Here is a 22,987-nt window from a genome sequence, read left to right on the forward strand (position 1 = left end):
AAAAACAAAAAAGATGGCGATTCCTAGTTCGGTTCTCGCTGCAGGATGGATACCATTTGTCGTTATCATTGTGGTATGTTTATTAGATTGGCACTGAAAACATCAAATTTAAACTGTTCCCTTTTAAAACTGTCATTACAATTGATAAAGTACACAAGGCCTACTGTAGTGCGCATATACAGCAGCATCGAACATCATGTGACTATCTGACATGACTGCATGATGTTGATTTCATTTTTTTATCATGATCGCTCATCTGCGCAATGTCACCACTCACCATCCATTGAATAATTTGCCATTTTCGCCCCGTTACCCCACTACATGCATAAGCCTCGATACACCATAGTGCAGTGATAGTGTACCGACCGCAAGCCGTTCAAATAAAAAGAACTTCCCCGAAGTAAGTCAAAAAATCTATGTGCCGAAACGAAAGTGCCGAGATGACCCGTTGTCAACTTTTAAAATCTTTTAAATCCAATGTTTATTATCTTTTGGCTTGTCTTCTCTATGCCTAACCACATTATCACGTGACATGATCATCAAATAGATGAAGAATAAAGGTGGTGTAGAAGCTCATAGCTTATACAGACCGAAGATCAGGTAAATTAATTTCATTATTATGTAGCTGTGATAACATATATAGCTATGGACGACGGACGGACAATTTCTGACAGATGGTCGTTGTCAGGGCTACGATTCCCTTCCATTGGCGATTGTGTTGCAAAACAACGAACCTTGAAAATGGTACAAATTATAGCGGATGTCGTGTGACTTTGGAGTAATATTTAGTATAATTAAACATTTCTTATGTACTTTTAGCAATGTATTAGGCTACCGTCACATCTGAAAATCTTTAATTCACACATTCCAATATTATACTATTGAGTTGTCTCCGTAATCCACCATAATACTTCTCGGGAGAACTCTTGTGAGGATGCTTATCCAAATATGGTATGCGTCATCATAAATGGATGAAGCTACTACAATTAAAGAAAACATAATCAGAGAAAGTTTAACCAGTTTTTAGGTGCTGTGAAACAGCCACCTAAGGCAATCGTCGATAAAACGAATTCATTCAGAACTCTCGGAGGAATCAAAATGTCACTAACAATATACTAGATGTAACAGAGCGCATGATTAATTAAATTTGAATCACTGCCTCCGCTAGGGATTGAACCTTAGACCTCTGGCTTACTAGTCTTACGCTCAACTGATCGAGCTGAAGAGAAGATCTCTCTAGTCGAGCGGTATATTGCGACTAGTATTTACCATGGTTACGTATACACACTCCCTCTCCAGGAAAGAACTCGTCCTCGAGTTTCCAGGGGTAACAGCGATGTTTGTGGAGCGATGCTGAGTATTTTTCCTGGGTCCCCACGTCAGTGTTCCAGCTAGGTCGGGTTAGCAGGGCGCGGCGCCCTGCCCCTAATTCAAAGTTAGAAATGCGCCCCGCCCCTTTTCCTGTAGTACTGCCCTTTTTCTAAGTGTCATTGGTGCTCATTTTGCCTCGTATACTCTAGATCCGATTTGCTGAAGCCATGCAATATACAGTCAGTCACTAATTGGCCACCTGTAACACCAGTCCCCTTACCTGTAGACCTTTATCCACGGTACTGATGGACGCTGCCCGAGGCAGAGATCGGTCAGCTGGGGATCGAGCTGGTGTTTTAATAGATTCATTTAACCGTGACGAGTCGATAGGATCGATTGGTAATCCAATTAAATCATAATCACGAAGGCATTTTGGAGATGGACAAAGTAATGATAATGGATGGAAATGTTGTTTTACTTATGTAAACAACTTTTGACAAGACCGAAAAGAGCCGCACGTTTGTCATAAAGTTATCCCATGAGCATGTGTGCAATTGGCAATCGATCTATATATCTTTGAAATTTTCTTCACATGACAACACGAAATCCTTCTGGTGTAAACCAAGCAACTTTTAAGTAAATGATCATGAGATCACTTTCCAGTGATTTTCCAGTGATCAAAATTAGCTTTCGGTTGATTTTATTTGATGAAGTTTGGCGGGACGCCGGAAATGGTTCGTTGTAAATGCAGATGTCGCAAATTCCTTTGTTGGATTGATGGATTTCTATACAAAATGTTTATTTTATCTGCTGATGTGAATAATGGTTGCAAAAGTTTAGTTTATATTGTGTTATTTTCGTATCTGAAATGCCGACTCTGCATTAACTGCGGGTCATGTGATAGCCAAGTGATTACATTTCTACAACACGCGGGGACCGTTTGTTTACGAGAGCAACAGAACAAATGTTTGAACAGAAACTCGCGAATCATGATCGGCCCTAATTCGTTTACCATTTCTTTTAATTAATTCAAGAAAATGTTAACATGCTATAATTTCCTGATTTTAGTTTACCGTTATTTCTAAAGAGTCTAAAGTGAAAGTAGAAATTTACCGCCGCTTACAAGATACATCGTAGTTATTTGGACGAAGTTTATTCAGATATTAAATAATAGAATTTCTTTTACTTAATCATTTTTTTCTCGTATATGCTTGATCACCTTTTCTCTTTTGCTCTATAATATCTTCACTTACAATTAGTCGTCTTGCAATCACAACGGACAGACTAACTTCTGGTTGAAAATATCGCTCTGTTGACTATAATATGATAGTAACTTTTTGATTGGTCGTAATTATCGTATATGGATTCTCTCAATACACCCTTAAATTGAAATAATGCTAATATCATTTTATTTTTGAATTATTCTAGGTCATAACTTTTACCATCAAAATTTAAAACAATATTTGAAGAATAAAGAGAAGAAAGAAGACATTTTTACACACAAACGAAATAATAATAAAAAATCAACAGATTTCTATTTGTCTCTTATGAATCAGGTCATATGTAATGCATGGATGTACTTAAATTGTTCTGTAAAATAAGGTAGGAGATGGATAGGCCCGGAAAAAATGTCGCGCACAAAAATGCCCTTTTTTTAGGCAGCGCCCTGCCCTTTTCAAATCCTAGCTAGAACACTGCACGTGGGCGCCATTGAAACAGAGCGCATGATTAATTAAATTTAAATCACTGCCTCCGGATCCGCTAGGGATCGAACCAGGGACCTCTGGCTTAATAGTCTAACGCTCAACCGATCCAGCTAAAGAGAAGATCTCTCTAGCCCAGCGGTATATTGTGGCTAGTATTTACCATGGTTACATAGACAATGATATCACTGCGAAGAATTTGTTTGCGATTAAGTAACATATGATTCACGCTTTTATATGTTTGAAGACATTTGCTAAAGATAATTAAATTATTGAAAAACAGTTAAAATCATACATAATGACCTGTTTTATCCTTGAGTATTCCCAACTATTTTATGTGCAAATTATTCCACTTGCTTTCTGGTTTGTGTGAGGGGAGGTAACTTGTATACACACTAGTTCATGCCACATAGGAAAGTCACATCAAGCTCTTGGGTTGATAAAAAATGACCCTTGCCTGTCGAAAATTGTTTTTAGTCTCGGATTTATCAATTTGAAATCGATAAGTGAAATCTCCAATTGTTTTTACATTTGATACTTTAAAGAAAGTAGAATACTTCTGATTGCATAGTCAATTCCAAAAAACAGGCCACACAAAATGGTCGTGCAGGTTGAGCTTGTTAAAGTGATTATGAGGCAAAACCTAACGTTAGATTGTTTCGGCAACAAATATTTTGATGGCAATAGAGGTTGCATGTTTTAAATTAGTCGATGGTGAAATGCTTGTACAAAGTGTATAACATGAACGTGCAATTTAACAAGTCACCGGAACAGATAAGGTAGGCCCATTCATCGGCAACAAATTAAATTTCCGAGACGAGTTTCTTCACGAAAGTTGTCAAATATTTAACCCTGATACAGATCAGCAAGTTAATGCACAGAGAGAAAAAAGCTGTAAATAGAGTACCATTTAAAAACTTACGAATGAAAATATACTAGAATAATTCACAGTAATGTTATACATAGGGAATTGCGATGTGGTTTATCAAGAAACATGACTGACATCACAGATCAATCGATCTAAGAATTAAGCCCAATTATTGTATACCAATTCAAGTGAGGTTTAGAAAATGTAATTCTTCACCGTTCATCACAACTTAAATGCAACTACATCTTTTTTAAAGTAAACAAAATTCTTTAAAATGACATAGGATAATCATCAATAAAACAATCAGGAATGTTGTGCGTCGTCCGTCCATAAACAATTTACATTTTCGACTTCTCCAAAACCGCTGAACCAAATTAAATGCAATTTGGCAGGATGCTTTTATGGCAAAAGATCAACCAAAATTGTGAAATATATGGTCCCCATCCCCAGGGGCTTGAGGGGCAGGGCCAAAAATGGTCAAATTGACTGAAACTTCAAAAATCGTCTTTACTCTCAGATATGGTGGAATCAAGCACTCTTCATAGATGGAAGGGTCTTAAGGTGCTTTACCAAAATTAATCAACTATTATTTGTTGGATTTGTATTGGAATTCATTCTAACTTGATTAACATTATCAGCATAGAATGACAGTATAATGGTATGCACATATTGGCCCTGACTGACCCCCTGGGCTGATGGGCGGGGCCAAAAAGGTTCAATTAATTCAACTTGAATATTTCAAACTCAGGTGACCATTAAGGCCCATGGGCCTCTTGTTATAGTTAGAATCTTTCTGACTACTTTGTTTTGTGATGTGAAATTATTTGTGGACTTTGTGAAACTTATCAAGATGGTCAAATTTAAGTTTGTCAGCAGTGTGCTGATCACACATTTCCTCTGTCCCCAACATCAACAGTATCTTTTACTATATATATATATACAGCAGGCATTTAGACACTTCGCAACAGACATGTACATCTAATTTTGTATTATGAACACTTCCTTTCATAGGGACAGTTATTAAGATTATTTTGCAAATCTAATATCACTTTATCAGTTTTGACTAATTTGAAATCACATCATACTGTAAATAATTCTCTGAATATCTTGGTTCAGAATGAATGTTCGTTTTCATCATGTTGATTCAAAGTAAAATTCACAAAGCTATAATACTTGCTTGCACCCAATCTGTTGAATTGACTTATTTTTATGGACCATTAAGTATGTAACAAAAATGGGGAACAAAACATACCTATCATCAATGCCCTAATCAAATGCACTGGTAACTTTGATTGTTTAGGCTTACTGAATATACAATATTGTAGTTTGTTCATTACTATAGTATCTAATCAAATGCACTGGTAACTTTGATTGTTTGGGCTTACTGAATATACAATATTGTAGTTTGTTCATTACTATAGTATCTAATCAAATGCACTGGTAACTTTGATTGTTTGGGCTTACTGAATATACAATATTGTAGTTTGTTCATTACTATAGTATCTAATCAAATGCACTGGTAACTTTGATTGTTTGGGCTTACTGAATATACAATATTGTAGTTTGTTCATTACTATAGTATCTAATCAAATGCACTGGTAACTTTGATTGTTTGGGCTTACTGAATATACAATATTGTAGTTTGTTCATTACTATAGTATCTAATCAAATGCACTGGTAACTTTGATTGTTTGGGCTTACTGAATATACAATATTGTAGTTTGTTCATTACTATAGTATCTAATCAAATGCACTGGTAACTTTGATTGTTTGGGCTTACTGAATATACAATATTGTAGTTTGTTCATTACTATAGTATCTAATCAAATGCACTGGTAACTTTGATTGTTTGGGCTTACTGAATATACAATATTGTAGTTTGTTCATTACTATAGTATCTAATCAAATGCACTGGTAACTTTGATTGTTTGGGCTTACTGAATATACAATATTGTAGTTTGTTCATTACTATAGTATCTAATCAAATGCACTGGTAACTTTGATTGTTTGGGCTTACTGAATATACAATATTGTAGTTTGTTCATTACTATAGTATCTAATCAAATGCACTGGTAACTTTGATTGTTTGGGCTTACTGAATATACAATATTGTAGTTTGTTCATTACTATAGTATCTAATCAAATGCACTGGTAACTTTGATTGTTTGGGCTTACTGAATATACAATATTGTAGTTTGTTCATTACTATAGTATCTAATCAAATGCACTGGTAACTTTGATTGTTTGGGCTTACTGAATATACAATATTGTAGTTTGTTCATTACTATAGTATCTAATCAAATGCACTGGTAACTTTGATTGTTTGGGCTTACTGAATATACAATATTGTAGTTTGTTCATTACTATAGTATCTAATCAAATGCACTGGTAACTTTGATTGTTTGGGCTTACTGAATATACAATATTGTAGTTTGTTCATTACTATAGTATCTAATCAAATGCACTGGTAACTTTGATTGTTTGGGCTTACTGAATATACAATATTGTAGTTTGTTCATTACTATAGTATCTAATCAAATGCACTGGTAACTTTGATTGTTTGGGCTTACTGAATATACAATATTGTAGTTTGTTCATTACTATAGTATCTAATCAAATGCACTGGTAACTTTGATTGTTTGGGCTTACTGAATATACAATATTGTAGTTTGTTCATTACTATAGTATCTAATCAAATGCACTGGTAACTTTGATTGTTTGGGCTTACTGAATATACAATATTGTAGTTTGTTCATTACTATAGTATCTAATCAAATGCACTGGTAACTTTGATTGTTTGGGCTTACTGAATATACAATATTGTAGTTTGTTCATTACTATAGTATCTAATATCATAACCTGTTGCACTCAATGTATTCTGTTTTAAACTCTGTTGTGATTACCATCTTATCAGTAAATTGTTGTAATTTATATATTGTCATAATTCTTTGTAGAATTAGTATATAGTAGACATTGCCATTTGAAAGTGTATTTGAAATGTTTACTTCTTGCTAGTAACAGTTCGATATTTTAATTAGTTATATATATAAGTGATTTTCTTATTGCAGTTGGTGTTGCTATTTTCCACAATATATATAAAGTACTTCATGAGCAAGCGAGATAGCACCATATCCAGTACAGTGTCGGCCATTGTAGCGTTGAGTGTGATCCTGTTGACCACTGCTCTCATTCCTGTTGATGTTTTCCTTGTCTCTTACATGAAAGACAGCAAGGGTCACTTCAAGGTTAGTGTAGTCAACTTTTTTTAGGGAATTCGATTAAACCTATAAACTTTATTTACTACATTTGTGAAACAAGTTACAATAACTTTGATTTATCATTCGTGTAAGCTAAGATGGAAGCTTGTAAGGGGTCTTGAAGTTGTACTGTGGGAGGAAACCAGAGAACCCAGCGATAGACTCATTAAGTAGCCTCCAATGCTTTATGGTAGATCCTTATACAGAGCACTAGTTGTATTGTAAAATGTAAAATCGTGTACAGTATAGATGTATATGTTATTTCATTGTTATAATATAGATAATGGTCAATTTGCTCTTAATTTGGTTTCTAAATTAAGAATTTTCAGTAAAACATGTTTGGTTTTAGTGTAAGAAGTTTTGACCATATGCTATGAATTTAAAAGAAATACAAATGTATTATAGATATGGAGCTAATATCAGTGAGATTCACACTGTTTCCTAAATTCTGTGACAACTACAGCTAGGCTGCTCATAAATGCTTTGTCTTTGCTCTTTTCAGGATTGGGCAAATGATTCTGAAACAAGACAATCCATAGAGAATTCAGTGGCTTATGGCTATTACAGTAAGTTAATTAGCAAATACACCGGGGTATTTATACATCTACATGTGTTATAAATATCAATTACCTTGTTTTAAAGTACTGTTGACTGTATGTGTAGTGGAGAGTTTGCATTGAAACCTTCTTTATAACCATTTGAAGTAGAGAAAACAAGACAAGCACTGAACCAGTATTTTTTAGGAAGACCTTTCAAATTGTAAAGACTAAGGAACCCCATTTATAAAATACCCTGCTGTAACCCCGTGGAGAGTTGTTACAACATTCATTTGAATAGATATTCAATTACATATTATGAATATTGGTAATGATACAGGTATCATAATGAAGTGAATATCATGGGTCGATCTCCAAGATTGCTATTGAGTAAATTCTGAGACTAAACTGTCATATAGCTACAATGTACCTACCTACCCAATATATGAACGAGAGTGACAAATATTTTGTTTCATCGGTACCTATTTTCACATTACTGATCTATTTATTATTGTATTTCTTTATTGACAGCATTGTATGGCCTGGTGACCTTCTGTCTGTTTATACTACTGCCATTTATGTACTTCTTCTACGAGGAAAAGGATGAGGATACTAGTAACAAGTCTGTGAGTATCATCAACTGTCTGTAGGTCACTAGTAACAAGTCTGTTAGTATCATCAACTGTCTGTAGGTCACTAGTAACAAGTCTGAGTATCATCAACTGTCTGTAGGTCACTAGTAACAAGTCTGAGTATCATCAACTGTCTGTAGGTCACTAGTAACAAGTCTTGAGTATCATCAACTGTCTGTAGGTCACTAGTAACAAGTCTGAGTATCATAAACTGTTTGTAGGTCACTAGTAACAAGTCTGTATCATCAACTGTCTGTAGGTCACTAGTAACAAGTCTGTGAGTATCATCAACTGTCTGTAGGTCACTAGTAACAAGTCTGTGAGTATCATCAACTGTCTGTAGGTCACTAGTAACAAGTCTGAGTATCATCAACTGTCTGTAGGTCACTAGTAACAAGTCTGAGTATCATCAACTGTCTGTAGGTCACTAGTAACAAGTCTGAGTATCATCAACTGTCTGTAGGTCACTAGTAACAAGTCTGTGAGTATCATCAACTGTCTGTAGGTCACTAGTAACAAGTCTGTATCATCAACTGTCTGTAGGTCACTAGTAACAAGTCTGAGTATCATCAACTGTCTGTAGGTCACTAGTAACAAGTCTGAGTATCATAAACTGTTTGTAGGTCACTAGTAACAAGTCTGTATCATCAACTGTCTGTAGGTCACTAGTAACAAGTCTGTATCATCAACTGTCTGTAGGTCACTAGTAACAAATCTATGAGTATCATCAACTGTCTGTAGGTCACTAGTAACAAGTCTGAGTATCATCAACTGTCTGTAGGTCACTAGTAACAAGTATGTATCATCAACTGTCTGTAGGTCACTAGTAACAAGTCTGAGTATCATCAACTGTCTGTAGGTCACTAGTAACAAGTCTGAGTATCATCAACTGTCTGTAGGTCACTAGTAACAAGTCTGAGTATCATCAACTGTCTGTAAGTCACTAGTAACAAGTCTGTATCATCAACTGTCTGTAGGTCACTAGTAACAAGTCTGTGAGTATCATCAACTGTCTGTAAGTCACTAGTAACAAGTCTGTATCATCAACTGTCTGTAGGTCACTAGTAACAAGTCTGAGTATCATCAACTGTCTGTAGGTCAATAGTAACAAGTCTGAGTATCATCAACTGTCTGTAGGTCACTAGTAACAAGTCTGAGTATCATCAACTGTCTGTAGGTCACTAGTAACAAGTCTGTATCATCAACTGTCTGTAGGTCACTAGTAACAAGTCTGTGAGTATCATCAACTGTCTGTAGGTCACTAGTAACAAGTCTGTGAGTATCATCAACTGTCTGTAGGTCACTAGTAACAAGTCTGAGTATCATCAACTGTCTGTAGGTCACTAGTAACAAGTCTGTATCATCAACTGTCTGTAGGTCAACATTATAGTGTCATCTGTCACATGTTTAGCTCATATGATACTTGTATGACTTGTGTGAGTTCAACTTTGTCACCTATCAGTCTGGCCAATATAATAAGAGTTACAATGTCTTGATACATTATATATCAATTCAGTTTTTTTACCTGTACTTTTAAAAATTGCAAACTTTGAGATTTTCAATGTTGAAATGATTGTAAAAGTATTTTCATCAATCATAAGATGAACGACATATCTAAGATAGAAATATTTTTGATACTGCCATGTTCCTGTAAACCATATACTGTACGATAAACCATCAGTGAGTTTCATAAGGCATATTGACATTGTATATAAACAATAATATATTTGTAATACCTTGATCAGGACTAACAAACTGCTGATGTCTGTTTTTCAGCGCTGTTGTTCGGCTTTGAAGTACACTGTGGTGTTTGTTATTATTGTGGGTGTTCTACTACTGATTGGGTAAGATCTCCTAATTACTGTGGGTGTTCTACTGATTAGCTAAGATCTTCTAATTATTGTGGGTGTTCTACTGATTGGATAAGATCTCCTAATTATTGTGGGTGTTCTACTACTGATTGGGTAAGATCTTCTAATTATTGTGGGTGTTCTACTACTGATTGGGTAAGATCTTATAATTATTGTGGGTGTTCTACTGATTGGGTAAGATCTTCTAATTATTGTGGGTGTTCTACTACTGATTGGGTAAGATCTCCTAATTATTGTGGGTGTTCTACTACTGATTGGGTAAGATCTCCTAATTACTGTGGGTGTTCTACTACTGATTGGGTAAGATCTCCTAATTACTGTGGGTGTTCTACTGATTGGGTAAGATCTCCTAATTATTGTGGGTGTTCTACTGATTGGGTAAGATCTCCTAATTATTGTGGGTGTTCTACTACTGATTGGGTAAGATCTCCTAATTATTGTGGGTGTTCTACTACTGATTGGGTAAGATCTCCTAATTATTGTGGGTGTTCTACTACTGATTGGGTAAGATCTTATAATTATTGTGGGTTATTGAAGCAAAGTTGGTCACGTTAGTTTATAACAAGATAAATGATATAATACTAATTCTGTATTACTGGACAGTATAGTTGTACATGAATACTAAGTTAAAGAGAGCTTCATGTTTATGTTGGTGTAATTGTACAGGAAACTTTGATATATTGCATTGGAAAATTCGAGGATTTCATTTATTTATCAGAATAATTAATTTGAATTTACAGTCTCTTTTTGAAGGCATATATAAAATTTCAGATAACTTTACTTAGTAAAGGTTGTTTCTGTGAATATACTTGTCAACAGTTTTAATTATGTAGCTGAATCCTTACGTAGATGAATCCTTTGTCTCATTATTGAAAGCATATAATTAGTTTGGGGGCAATTCAGATTTGTGTGTTCAAGTTACCTTGTGTGGATAGCTCTTGTTGAGAGAAGTGTAGGTGTAATATATCTTTTACAAATTCCAGAGCATTTGTACCCACCAAGAATGCCCCAAACCCTAATGCTACGGACTACCAGAAGATTGAAGCACTCTTCAAAGACCTTACAACAAATGGTTAGTACACTAAATGTGTTTTAATCATCTCTTGAAAATTATCAGGTGCGATAAAATGGCTAGGATTTTGTGTTAAAATGAAATGTTGGAAAAGTTTTAAAGATATAAGGTACACATACCAAGTCAACCCATAATTTTTACATCACAAAATCCGGCATGTTAATTAACAAGCATTTTGTTGAAATATAAATTCAGCTACAGCTTGTTGGTGATCGCGAATGATGATGGCCATTTCCTAACACTGGTATTAGTACATGTATGTGGATTGAATTATTGCCAAAAGTTGTTGGAATTATCATCCAGGATAAGTTACAAGCCATAACCAAGTGTTCCATGTTCATCTTAGGCTGGGCATATATTAAGATTTTCATGCATTATACCAAGAATCATGAGGTTGCAAGCTTTAGGAAATAGCGAGATCAGCCGTGGACGGCATGATTGGTCTGTATTTGTATTGTACAATTATAGCCTTTTGATAAGGTGCATACATGGTTTAATTAACCTGAATAAAACCATGTATGGACCGAAATCAAAATGCTATGATTGTTTTATTCCTTTTTATTATGACTGTTTTGATTTCCAATAATCATGCAATAAAAAAATAACACTTGTACATGTAATGATAGAGACTGATTTGTGAAGCATTTGCAAGCATTTCATTTTATCATTTAAACACTGCATGATCAAAAGTAAACTAATACATTAAAATGCATTCAATACACTAATTCTTATAATAAATATTTATTCTAACAATCAGTGTTATTACTTGTCATGTTTCAAAAGCAAGTAAGATATTTTACACTGTTGAACGATACCAAGGGGAAGTAATTCATAATTGATTTATTTTCAAAAACACCCCCTGATCACCTTTTTTTATTAGTTTTCTTTTTTGCACTGCCAGCCAATACAACTTTTTATTGGGAATCACATGACACTATTTTAGCCAATCAGAAATGGCGAAAGATATGATTTTATAATAATGTCTGTTGTATCTTGTAAGTACTGTTGTTGTATGTTTAGATGGTGAAGATGCCTTATCCTTTGTCATCAGTATTATCAGTCTGCTGGGAATGTGTGCCCTCATCACTTACACAGTAAGTCTGTTCAGACCACCCAGGTCAAACTGATAAGTACCTTTATTTATTGAAAATTAAATTATGCAATATTTAAATTTTGGTCTATATTACTGTGTTTCAAGTGTTGAGCTTTTATCAACTTACACTAAAATTGTAAATATTTGACTTTTGTTCTATTTATTGACATTTAGGCATATGGTATGTCTGCCCTGCCAATGGGTCTGATTAAAGGAAGGAAAGGAGCAAAAACAGAAAAAATGACTGTGCAAGCTGAACGATCTTCTGCTCAGGCTAGGATACAGTCCCTCAAAGACAAGGTAAGGTTACCCTGTGTCTAATGGACCTCATATTCTAGACATAACTCATCAAACATATTATATTCGTTCCCTTTCCTCCCGACTTGTTTAACTCACCAAACATATCATAATTGTTCCCTTTCCTCCCGACTTAAGTAACTCACCAAACATATCATAATTGTTCCCTTTCCTCCCTGACTTGTTTAACTCACCAAACATATCATAATTGTTCCCTTTCCTCCCGACTTGTTTAACTCACCAAACATATCATAATTGTTCCCTTTCCTCCCGACTTAAGTATTTTAAACTCACCAAACATATTATAATTGTTCCCTTTCCTCCCGACTTAAGTAACTCACCAAGCATAGTTGATTCCATTTCTTGTAAGTGCAAAATGTAAATACAATTATGAAAAAATTATGGTATTAATTCTCTACTATTACATCAATAGGGCATGTATTCTATCAATAATTTAAGGCATCTTTTGTAATTTTGTCATAATTTATGTTGCGTAATCAAAGAGAGGCTTTAAATGGTAGGTATTCAATTTACCCTTTGTCCATGGTCCTTAGTTTGTCCTTCTGTCCATAGCTGTCTGTTGTCTGTCAATAAATAATCCTTGTTAGCGCTATTTCTTGAGAAGTACTAGAAGGACTTTTGTAGAATTTCATATGTAGGTTTTCTTTGCATTAGTTGTGCATATTCAACTTGGCGACTGACCACAACACAAAATGTGACCGTTTTTCAATTGTAACAATTAAAGTTTGTTATCACAGTTTCTCTCCAAATTCTTCATGGATTGTTCTCAAATTTTATATATTAGATAAGTAAGTGCATGATCAGTTTTAAAAATAATATCAATTTTGACTATATTCGAGGGGGAAATGGCTGAAATGTGTCCTTTTTAAAAATAAAAGAATCAAGTTTGTTATTGCTATTTCTTAGAAAGGATAAGTACAAAATTGATCTTACTAAAATTTCAAATACAGGTTTCCTTTTGTGCTTGTTGAATTTTGAGACTGATGGGGGGAAAAAAGCCAACCATGTGGTCATCTTGAACTTCAACAAAGATTATTCAATGATGGGAACAAAGATCACTTTGGGAGTTATTGTTATGAGCTCAAACTGTGTAAGTAATAAAGGTCATAATGCATATTTGCCTATTTTTTTCTTTCAGTATTCTGGTCGGTCAATGTCGTCACGACGACGGAACAACCTTTCTGATATGGAAGAATCAGAGCGTCTGATGGAGAGAAAGGAAAACCACTTGGCAGCTAATGAGAGAAGTATACTTCAGCGCTGTCTGGTTGTCCTCCGACCTTTTGAGGTTGTCTTTGGGATATTTTTCTTCCTCATCACACTGCTGATCTTTGTGTCCTTGCTCCTGACAAAGTGAGTTGAAAAAGTAATGTTTCCCTGTGAGATAAACCAAATGATAAATGATTTACTTTATCAGTAAATGAATTGATGAATAAATTTGTTTTATCATTCTAATGAAAATTAATTTTCTTTCTAATTTAAAAAGAAAATGATAACCAATACAGCAAACGTTCAGTCAAATTAAACTTCTTTTTTTTTTGTTTTTTTTTTTTTAAATATTATTAAAACTTATAAGAAATTATGTTACTGAGAAAACAAAGAGCTTGAACAATCCGAGTCGACATATAAAATATGTAATTGAAAGCTGATATGCCAATGACTGCCTGATACAGCAAGTTTTCACAAAAAAGGACAAAATAACATCCAATTTTATTGATTGTTGAATGAGATTGAAATTTATGTGTAAATGGGTCCAGAATACCTGATCTATGAAACATATTACAGGCATGGGAATTTCAGATAGAAGTCTGATTTCAGACTTTTTTCATGTTGGCTGTAATGTTATTTTAATATTTCATCATAGAAAATACACTACAAATTGGGATTTCTGACATTTTGACATTCAGCTGATCTCATCCCTGATATTATATTGATATAATTATATGTTTTACAATGATGTTGCAGCATAGACAAGGCCATTCATAGTCTTGGATACAAGTTTGGATATGCCCTGCCTCACCGGACTCTCCCTAACCCTGTAGATATGGTTCTAGTCTTCTGCCAGAAAGTAAGTTTCTCTATAGGAGTTTGTAAGTACCCCATCGTCATATAATTTCCCATCCAATGGAAGACTTTGATTGTTTTGCTGCACCAAATTGTCTTGTTTCTATACAGAAGCATTGAAATGCTCTATGTAATACAGTATCAGAACCCAATGTAATACAAAATCTCTAGACAGTACAGTATCAGAACCCAATGTAATACAAAAGCTCTATGTAATACAGTATCATAACCCAGTGTAATACAAAATCTCTAGACAATACAGTATCAGAACCCAATGTAATACAAAATCTCTAGACAATACAGTATCAGAACCCAATGTTATACAAAACCTGTAGACTATACAGTATCAGAACCCAATGTAATACAAAATCTGTAGACAATAGAGTATCAGAACCCAATGTTATACAGAATCTGTAGACAGTACAGTATCAGAACCCAATGTAATACAAAATCTCCAGACAGCACAGTATCAGAACCCAATGTTATACAAAACCTGTAGACAATACAGTATCAGAACCCAATGTAATACAAAATCTCTAGACAACATAGTATGAGAACCCAATGTAATACAAAATCTCCAGACAGAACAGTATGAGAACCCAATGTAATACAAAATATCTAGACAGTACAGTATCAGAACCCAATGTAATACAAAATCTGTAGACAGTACAGTATCAGAACCTAATGTAATACAAAATCTCTAGACAGTACAGTATTAGAACCTAATGTAATACAAACTCTGAAGACAGTACAGTATCAGAACCCAATGTAATACAAAATCTCTAGACAGTACAGTATCATAACCCAATGTAATACAAACTCTGAAGACAGTTAAGTATCAGAACCCAATGTAATACAAACTCTGAAGACAGTACAGTATCAGAACCCAATGTAATACAAAATCTCTAGACAGTACAGTATCATAACCCAATGTAATACAAACTCTGAAGACAGTTAAGTATCAGAACCCAATGTTATACAACATCTGTAGACAATACAGTATCAGAACCCAATGTTATACAAAATCTCCAGACAATACAGTATCAGAACCCAATGTAATACAACATCTCTAGACAGTACAGTATCAGAACCCAATGTAATACAGAATCTCTAGACAGTACAGTATCAGAACCCAATGTTATACAGAATCTCTAGACAGTACAGTATCAGAACCCAATGTAATACAAAATATCTAGACAGTACAGTATCAGAACCCAATGTAATACAGAATCTCTAGACAGTACAGTATCAGAACCCAATGTAATACAAAATATCTAGACAGTACAGTATCAGAAACCCAATGTAATACAAAATATCTAGACAGTACAGTATCAGAACCCAATGTAATACAGAATCTCTAGACAGTACAGTATCAGAACCCAATGTTATACAGAATCTCTAGACAGTACAGTATCAGAACCCAATGTAATACAGAAACTCTAGACAGTACAGTATCAGAACCCAATGTAATACAAAATATCTAGACAGTACAGTATCAGAACCCAATGTAATACAGAATCTCTAGACAGTACAGTATCAGAACCCAATGTAATACAAAATATCTAGACAGTACAGTATCAGAACCCAATGTAATACAAAATATCTAGACAGTACAGTATCAGAACCCAATGTAATACAGAATCTCTAGACAGTACAGTATCAGAACCATATGTTATACAGAATCTCTAGACACATTATCAGAACCCAATGTTATACAAAATATCTAGACAGTACAGTATCAGAACCCAATGTAATACAAAATATCTAGACAGTACAGTATCAGAACCCAATGTAATACAGAATCTCTAGACAGTACAGTATCAGAACCCAATGTAATACAAAATCTCTAGACAGTACAGTATCAGAACCTAACATAATACAATAACTCCTGGGTTTAGGCAAAATTAAAATAGTGCTTCAAACTCTTTGCTGTACTGCTTTAGAAACTGTTAACTGGGAAACTTTTACCCTTGCATGGCAAACGGGTACCTAACTATCAGTGGCAATGTTATAATGAACTATGGAATTGGTATGATGTACTATGGATTTTGTATGATGTACTATGGATTTTGTATGGTGTACTATGATCTGATTCTTCCCAAGTTTTATTTGTAGAGATTTTACAGTTTTGGATTTGTTTCAGGTGTTTCCACTGGACTACATCATGTTTTCACTGCTGGTGGTCTATCTCGTCTTCTGCTCAATGTCTGGTGTCCGAAACATAGGCATCTGGTTCTTCTGGCTCAAAGTAAGTACATAGTCAATGGTTTCCCATTAATGGTCATCGAAACTTGAATCACAAAAGTGGAAGACATTTGACATTTTTTAAGCCCCCACCATTAAATTTAAAACATCAACATGAAAAAATAGACTGCATGTTATACACAAATGCATAGCATTTTGATGTTCATATGGACAGATTGCTGTCATTATTTTATCATTTTCTTCCCTCAACCAAAGGAGTCGAGTTGCACTTTAGACACAAAATTAAGTATTAACTCCCTAAATTAAGCGAATGCCTCATCACAACTTCATATATAAAGTATTCTCCTTTCAATATTTTATGGTACATAACCGACATGTCATAAAATCTTAAATTCCATGCATCAGAATTCACTTTCATTGATTTCAAGTGAATATATTCATCATATAAATCGTGTTTTAAATAGTTATTTAAATAATGTGTTCTATATAAAGGCTGTTTCCTTGGTTACAGATGTATAAGATCCGGCCGCGAAGAACTCGCCCACAGGGAATACTGATGCTGTGTATGATTCTCATGTTCGTCATGTCTGCCATCAACATCATCATTTATGAACTCACCCCCCAGTACTCCAGCTTTGGTAGTCAGAGATACACAGTATGTAATATCATCCAACATTCCCTAAATTTTTGTGCCAGGGAGTTCACTGGGTCATCTTTATATAGTAAAAGGATGTCAGTGTTTTCAACATGACATAAAATAGTGATATTTCAACCTAAGTCTAACCAACTCAGAACATTAAAAAAAAAAAAATTCACAGAATATTAATGTACTGATACAATGAAGTGTACTCTTTGTAGGTGCAAAGCAACAGTACTAGTGATGGCAAGTTGGAGATCTGCTCAACTGATGCACGTAAGTGTCAACACAAGAAACCATTGCTGTTATATAAAGACCAACAGAAATTTGTTTTCCAGTTTGGTGAATAATTAGTATACAGTGGACCCGCGATAATCCGGACGCCGATAGTCCGGAAAACTCACAGTCCGGACGGAAATGCACGGGAACGGATTTCCGTAACGTTATTTGTACTCACCAGTTCGGAAATTCGGATTCTGATTCCGGAAGCCCATTTTGGGAACGGAACGTACTTTTCATTAGTAAATTTCCCTCAATAATCCGGACGATTTTTCACCACGAGGAGAAAAAAATGTCGGGGCAAGTCACCCATGTCGACAGCTGTACAGACTATCGCTTGACACTGTGCGTAGTCATAGCGACCGCTGCCAGGTCATAGCCCCGGGTGTTTACCTGTGATACAATGTGTAGCTTTTGTTTTTATAACGGTACATTGCTTTTTCTCTACGACCTAAATGTTACAGAATTTATGCACAAACATACAGTATGTGATACGATAATTAATCAATCTCAAATACATGTAATACATTTATGATCGGTAATTAACATCATTAACACTTGTATTGGGTAAACACGGATATCGGCTTGTAACACCGTTACGTGAAACGATGACTCATTGAAAGATGCATGTTATTAATTACATACACATTTACGTATTAAGCAGTGATCACAAGAACTGGGTTGATTACACACAAATTAGTCATTAGTCGTCTGATACTTAACTAAGCGTCACATTGTTAAGTGAATACGGGTTTAATCATTATCGGACATCTTGGGTAGTTCTCGCTGGTGTCGCGTACTTTTAAATAGATAGCTTGGGGTTTCTGGTATGTAAGATCATAAAAAAAACATGGACTGATGGTAAGTTGTAAAATCCGGGTCTTTTATTTAAGGTATTTAACGTTTGTAATTTCTACTTGTTTGTGAACCTCCGGGATGTGACACATGTGTGTTGTTTGTATGTCATATATGCCCTCTATAAATAAAACAATTTTCACTTTACATGTTCTTTTAAAAACATAGTTTATTTTTTACTTTCTACAAAACAAAACAAGAATCATATCAGAAACATAAGTATATTTATTGTTAAAAAGTCTGACAATTAGACGTGTTTATGAAACGTCCCGGATTGTATATAATCAAGGGAGATAACTCTTACACGACATTTTTTTTGACCTGGTACACGAAATTCGGCAGTCCGGAAAACTCGTAATCCGGACGGTTTGGACTGGGAACGAAGGTGTTCGGATTATCGAGGGTCCACTGTACAAGTAAATATCACATTCTGTACAGCTGATTATTTCGGCTGTTATCATATTTTACCAATACGTTTATTGCCTTAACTCTCTAAGATGAAAAGGTTGTTTACAGTTTTTAATAAGGAATATACTTAATTAAGACAGGTATGCATATGATAATTACAGATAACTCCAGCTGTGTGATCTCTCGGATGGCTCTGCTGTTAACACGTTTCTTCTACAAGATGTGGTTCTTTGGGGCCGCCTATTACTGGACAACATGGGTGTTCCTGGGAGTAAGTACAGTCATGGGTCTTGCTGTGATACCCTTTGCTGAAAATTCAAGGAGACCTCTCATGTGGTATTTTATAAATGATTTGATTGCTAACAGGCAATTAGATTACTCCTACCTATGTATGAAGTGTTTGTTACCAACTTATACTTTGTCTTACTCACTAATTTACCTGCAAACTGTTACTCACTACTTTACCTGCATACCAAGGTTTTTTTCTCACTAATTTGGGATGGGGCCTTTTTGCCTCATATTGGGAAAATTGGTGAATCAACTGCAAATTTGGGCAATTGGATATGATATAATTTCATTTGGGAATGGGTCACATTATCGGCCCCCAAAAGCCCTCACAAAAAACCTTGCATACAGATTATGTGGACTGGTTTTATGTCAATTCTCATCATTTACAGATAGTGTGGATTGGTTTTACGTCTATTCTGATTGTTTACAGATTATGTGGATTTGTTTTATGTAAAATCTCATTGTTTGAGTGATTTTCTATCGCTGAGGTAGATCGATATTTGGATGTTTTTATTATGTCACATCCACCGACACTTATGGTTTGGTTTGGGATAAAAGCAGGACTGATTTCTACTCACTTTGTGTTCCTATTGTGTATGGTATGAACGTTCAATAATAATAATAACAACGGATGACATGCAGCAAAAGCAGATCAATGATCATTTCCAGAAATTTGTGACTTATACAAAAGTGTATAGCCTATAGAATAATTGAATTAACAAAATTAACAAATTTACATAATATATTAACGTTGTTACCGCGAGATTATCTGGTTAACATTGGTAATTCAATCTCTTATACCATTTCATGGTTGTAATTTCCATAATTGGATACGCCATAACTGCCATGGACGAAATATGGCGATATAACAAGGGTAGACTGTAGTGTGGATGGGTTGTATGTCAAATCTCATTGTTTACAGATCATGTGGATTAGTTTTATGTCAAATTTCATTGTTTACAGATTATGTTGATCGGTTTCCTGGTCGCATTCATCAAGAAGAGGAAGTCGGCCATCGACGGAGAAGTAGATGAAGATGATTTTGATGACAGTGATGACGAGATGATACAACCATAACTTTGAACAGGACGATTTGCATATTGTGATATTTTTTGTTTCTAAAGTAATGTGCTGTCATTTATTTATACGCTTTTTAGGTCATCAGGATGACCTATAGCCATTGTGCTCTGTCCGTCGACGTCCACCGTGCAGCGTTAGACTTTTACATTCAAAACGCTACTCCTCCTTAACCCCAAAGCAGATTACTACCAAAGTTTGAATGAAACATCATTAGGGGAGGGCGAACATATTTTTATAAGCCAGGCGGATCTTACCCCTGGGGCTTGAGTGGCAGGGCCCAAAAAGGGGAATTTTGGTGAATTTTTGCTTTAAAACCCTGCTCCTTCTTAACCCTTGAGTGGATTATAACTAAATTTGATGAGAAATATTATTGAAGGAAGGCAATCATACTTTATAAATGAATCTGATCAAACCCCTGGGACCCAAGCGGCGGGCCCAGAACGGGGAAGTTCAGTGAATTTTTGCTTTAAAACCCTACTCCTTAACTGCTTAGAAGATTACAACTAAATTTTGTGTGAGACATCATTTGGGGAGGGCAATTATATTTCAAATAAATGAGGTAGGTCTGACCCCTAGAGTCTGAGTGGTGGGGCCACAAAAGGGGAACTTTGATGAATTTTTGGTTTTAAACCCTACTTCTTCTTAACCCTTAGTTGGATTATATCCCAATTTGTTGTGTTGTTTCATATAAATGAAGCCTGTGTGATCCCCGGGGTCAGTGGGATGGGGCTCCAAAGGGGGAACTTTGCTGTAATTTTGCTTTAAAACTCAACTTTTTCTTAAACTTTGAGTGGATTACAACCAAATTTGGTGTGCAACATCATTGGGGGAGACCAATCATATTCTATATAAATGAGGCTGGTGTGACCCATGGGGCCCCAAGTGGATTGGCCCCTAAAAGGGAACTTTGCTGTGATTTTGTTTTCTATACAATAATGATTCAGATGAATGATAAGGGCCTTGACACTCTTGTTAAATTTGATTTAATATGAAGGAATTGCAGCCATGACTCTAGTTTGTGGATTGAAACTTTGTACTTAGATTCTACATTATATGAAGTGGACATATTCTACATTATGTGAAGTGGACAGATTCTACATTATATGAAGTGGACATATTCTACATTATATGAAGTGGACATATTCTACATTATGAGAAGTGGACATATTCTACATTATGAGAAGTGGACAGATTCTACATTACGTGAAGTGGACATATTCTACATTACGTGAAGTGGACATATTCTACATTACGTGAGGTGGACATATTCTACATTATGAGAAGTGGACATATTCTACATTATATGAAGTGGACATATTCTACATTATATGAAGTGGACAGATTCTACATTATTTGAAGTGGACAGATTCTACATTATGTGAAGTGGACAGATTCTACATTATTTGAAGTGGACATATTCTACATTACGTGAAGTGGACAGATTCTACATTTTGTGAAGTGGACATATTCTACATTATTTGAAGTGGACAGATTCTACATTATTTGAAGTGGACATATTCTACATTACGTGAATTGGACATATTCTACATTATGTGAAGTGGACAGATTCTACATTATGTGAAGTGGACATATTCTACATTATGAGAAGTGGACATATTCTACATTACGTGAAGTGGACATATTCTACATTATGAGAAGTGGACATATTCTACATTATTTGAAGTGGACAGATTCTACGTGATGTGAAGTGGACTGTCTGACTGCATCAGAGATTTTCTTCAAGTGCTGTTAATCAGAATATATGAAGAACATAATAGTCATAATGGTATAATATTTAAATGTCCGATTATGTGTGGGTTCAGAATGTGTCCTGGAGTGAGTGACAGGTAGTATGATGTATATATTTTGTATTATTGGAAATGATAATTTATAATGGAAATAACTGGAAAGTTAAGATCAAAATGCTTGACATAATAGATACAATGTTTATACAGATTGAACAAAATAAAGTAATGTAATTGAAATCCGCTTGTTTTTTTTTGGTGTGGAGTACATATACATGGTAGTCACAAATCCATAAAGTTGAAAAATGTTATTTAGATATCACATTCTCATTTGATTATTATTCCTTATAAATATTGATGACTTTGTAAGGAATCCTTCAATTTTGAGAATTTTATTAGGGTCCTGTCTCAAAGATACGGGTGCGCTATAAGTAATCACTTTGCCGTCCGTGCAGAAAGTTTACTACTGGCTTTAACTTCAGTACATTTTTGTATTTATAAAAGAATTCACATGAAACTTGGTCAAGATGTTATATTCACAAAAATGTACACTTAGTTAAAAAGTCAAGGTCATCAGGCTCAAAGGTCAAGGTCAAATTTTGCACCTTTTTACTGACATGATGAAGCAAATTTAACGAGTCTACTGATCAAAGGTCAAGGTCATTGGGTCAGACATCAAAGTTCAAGGTCAATTTTTTGTAGCTTTTCACTGATGAAAATTTTGTTGTGACCTTTGAAATAATGTTTGTTAGAAAAATTGCAAAA

The 22,987-nt window shown here is 34.8% G+C and overlaps 1 protein-coding gene across 1 annotated transcript; it reads left to right on the forward strand.

Annotated features, from left to right (window-relative positions):
- Positions 1–2: 2 nt before the first annotated feature.
- LOC117325692 (probable lysosomal cobalamin transporter) lies at positions 3–22,462 on the forward strand. The gene is made up of 15 exons (XM_033882111.1): positions 3–73; positions 6,951–7,127; positions 7,642–7,705; positions 8,207–8,301; positions 10,084–10,151; positions 11,162–11,250; positions 12,271–12,344; positions 12,518–12,643; positions 13,800–14,014; positions 14,627–14,729; positions 16,869–16,973; positions 17,442–17,585; positions 17,789–17,843; positions 19,271–19,380; positions 20,361–22,462. Exons 1-15 carry the CDS (start codon positions 14–16, stop codon positions 20,472–20,474), a joined length of 1,599 nt encoding a protein of 532 aa, XP_033738002.1. The 5' UTR covers positions 3–13; the 3' UTR covers positions 20,475–22,462.
- Positions 22,463–22,987: the final 525 nt, after the last annotated feature.

The sequence above is a fragment of the Pecten maximus genome, chromosome 4 (genome assembly GCF_902652985.1).
Source record: "Pecten maximus chromosome 4, xPecMax1.1, whole genome shotgun sequence".
Classification (NCBI taxonomy): Eukaryota; Metazoa; Mollusca; class Bivalvia; order Pectinida; family Pectinidae; genus Pecten; species Pecten maximus.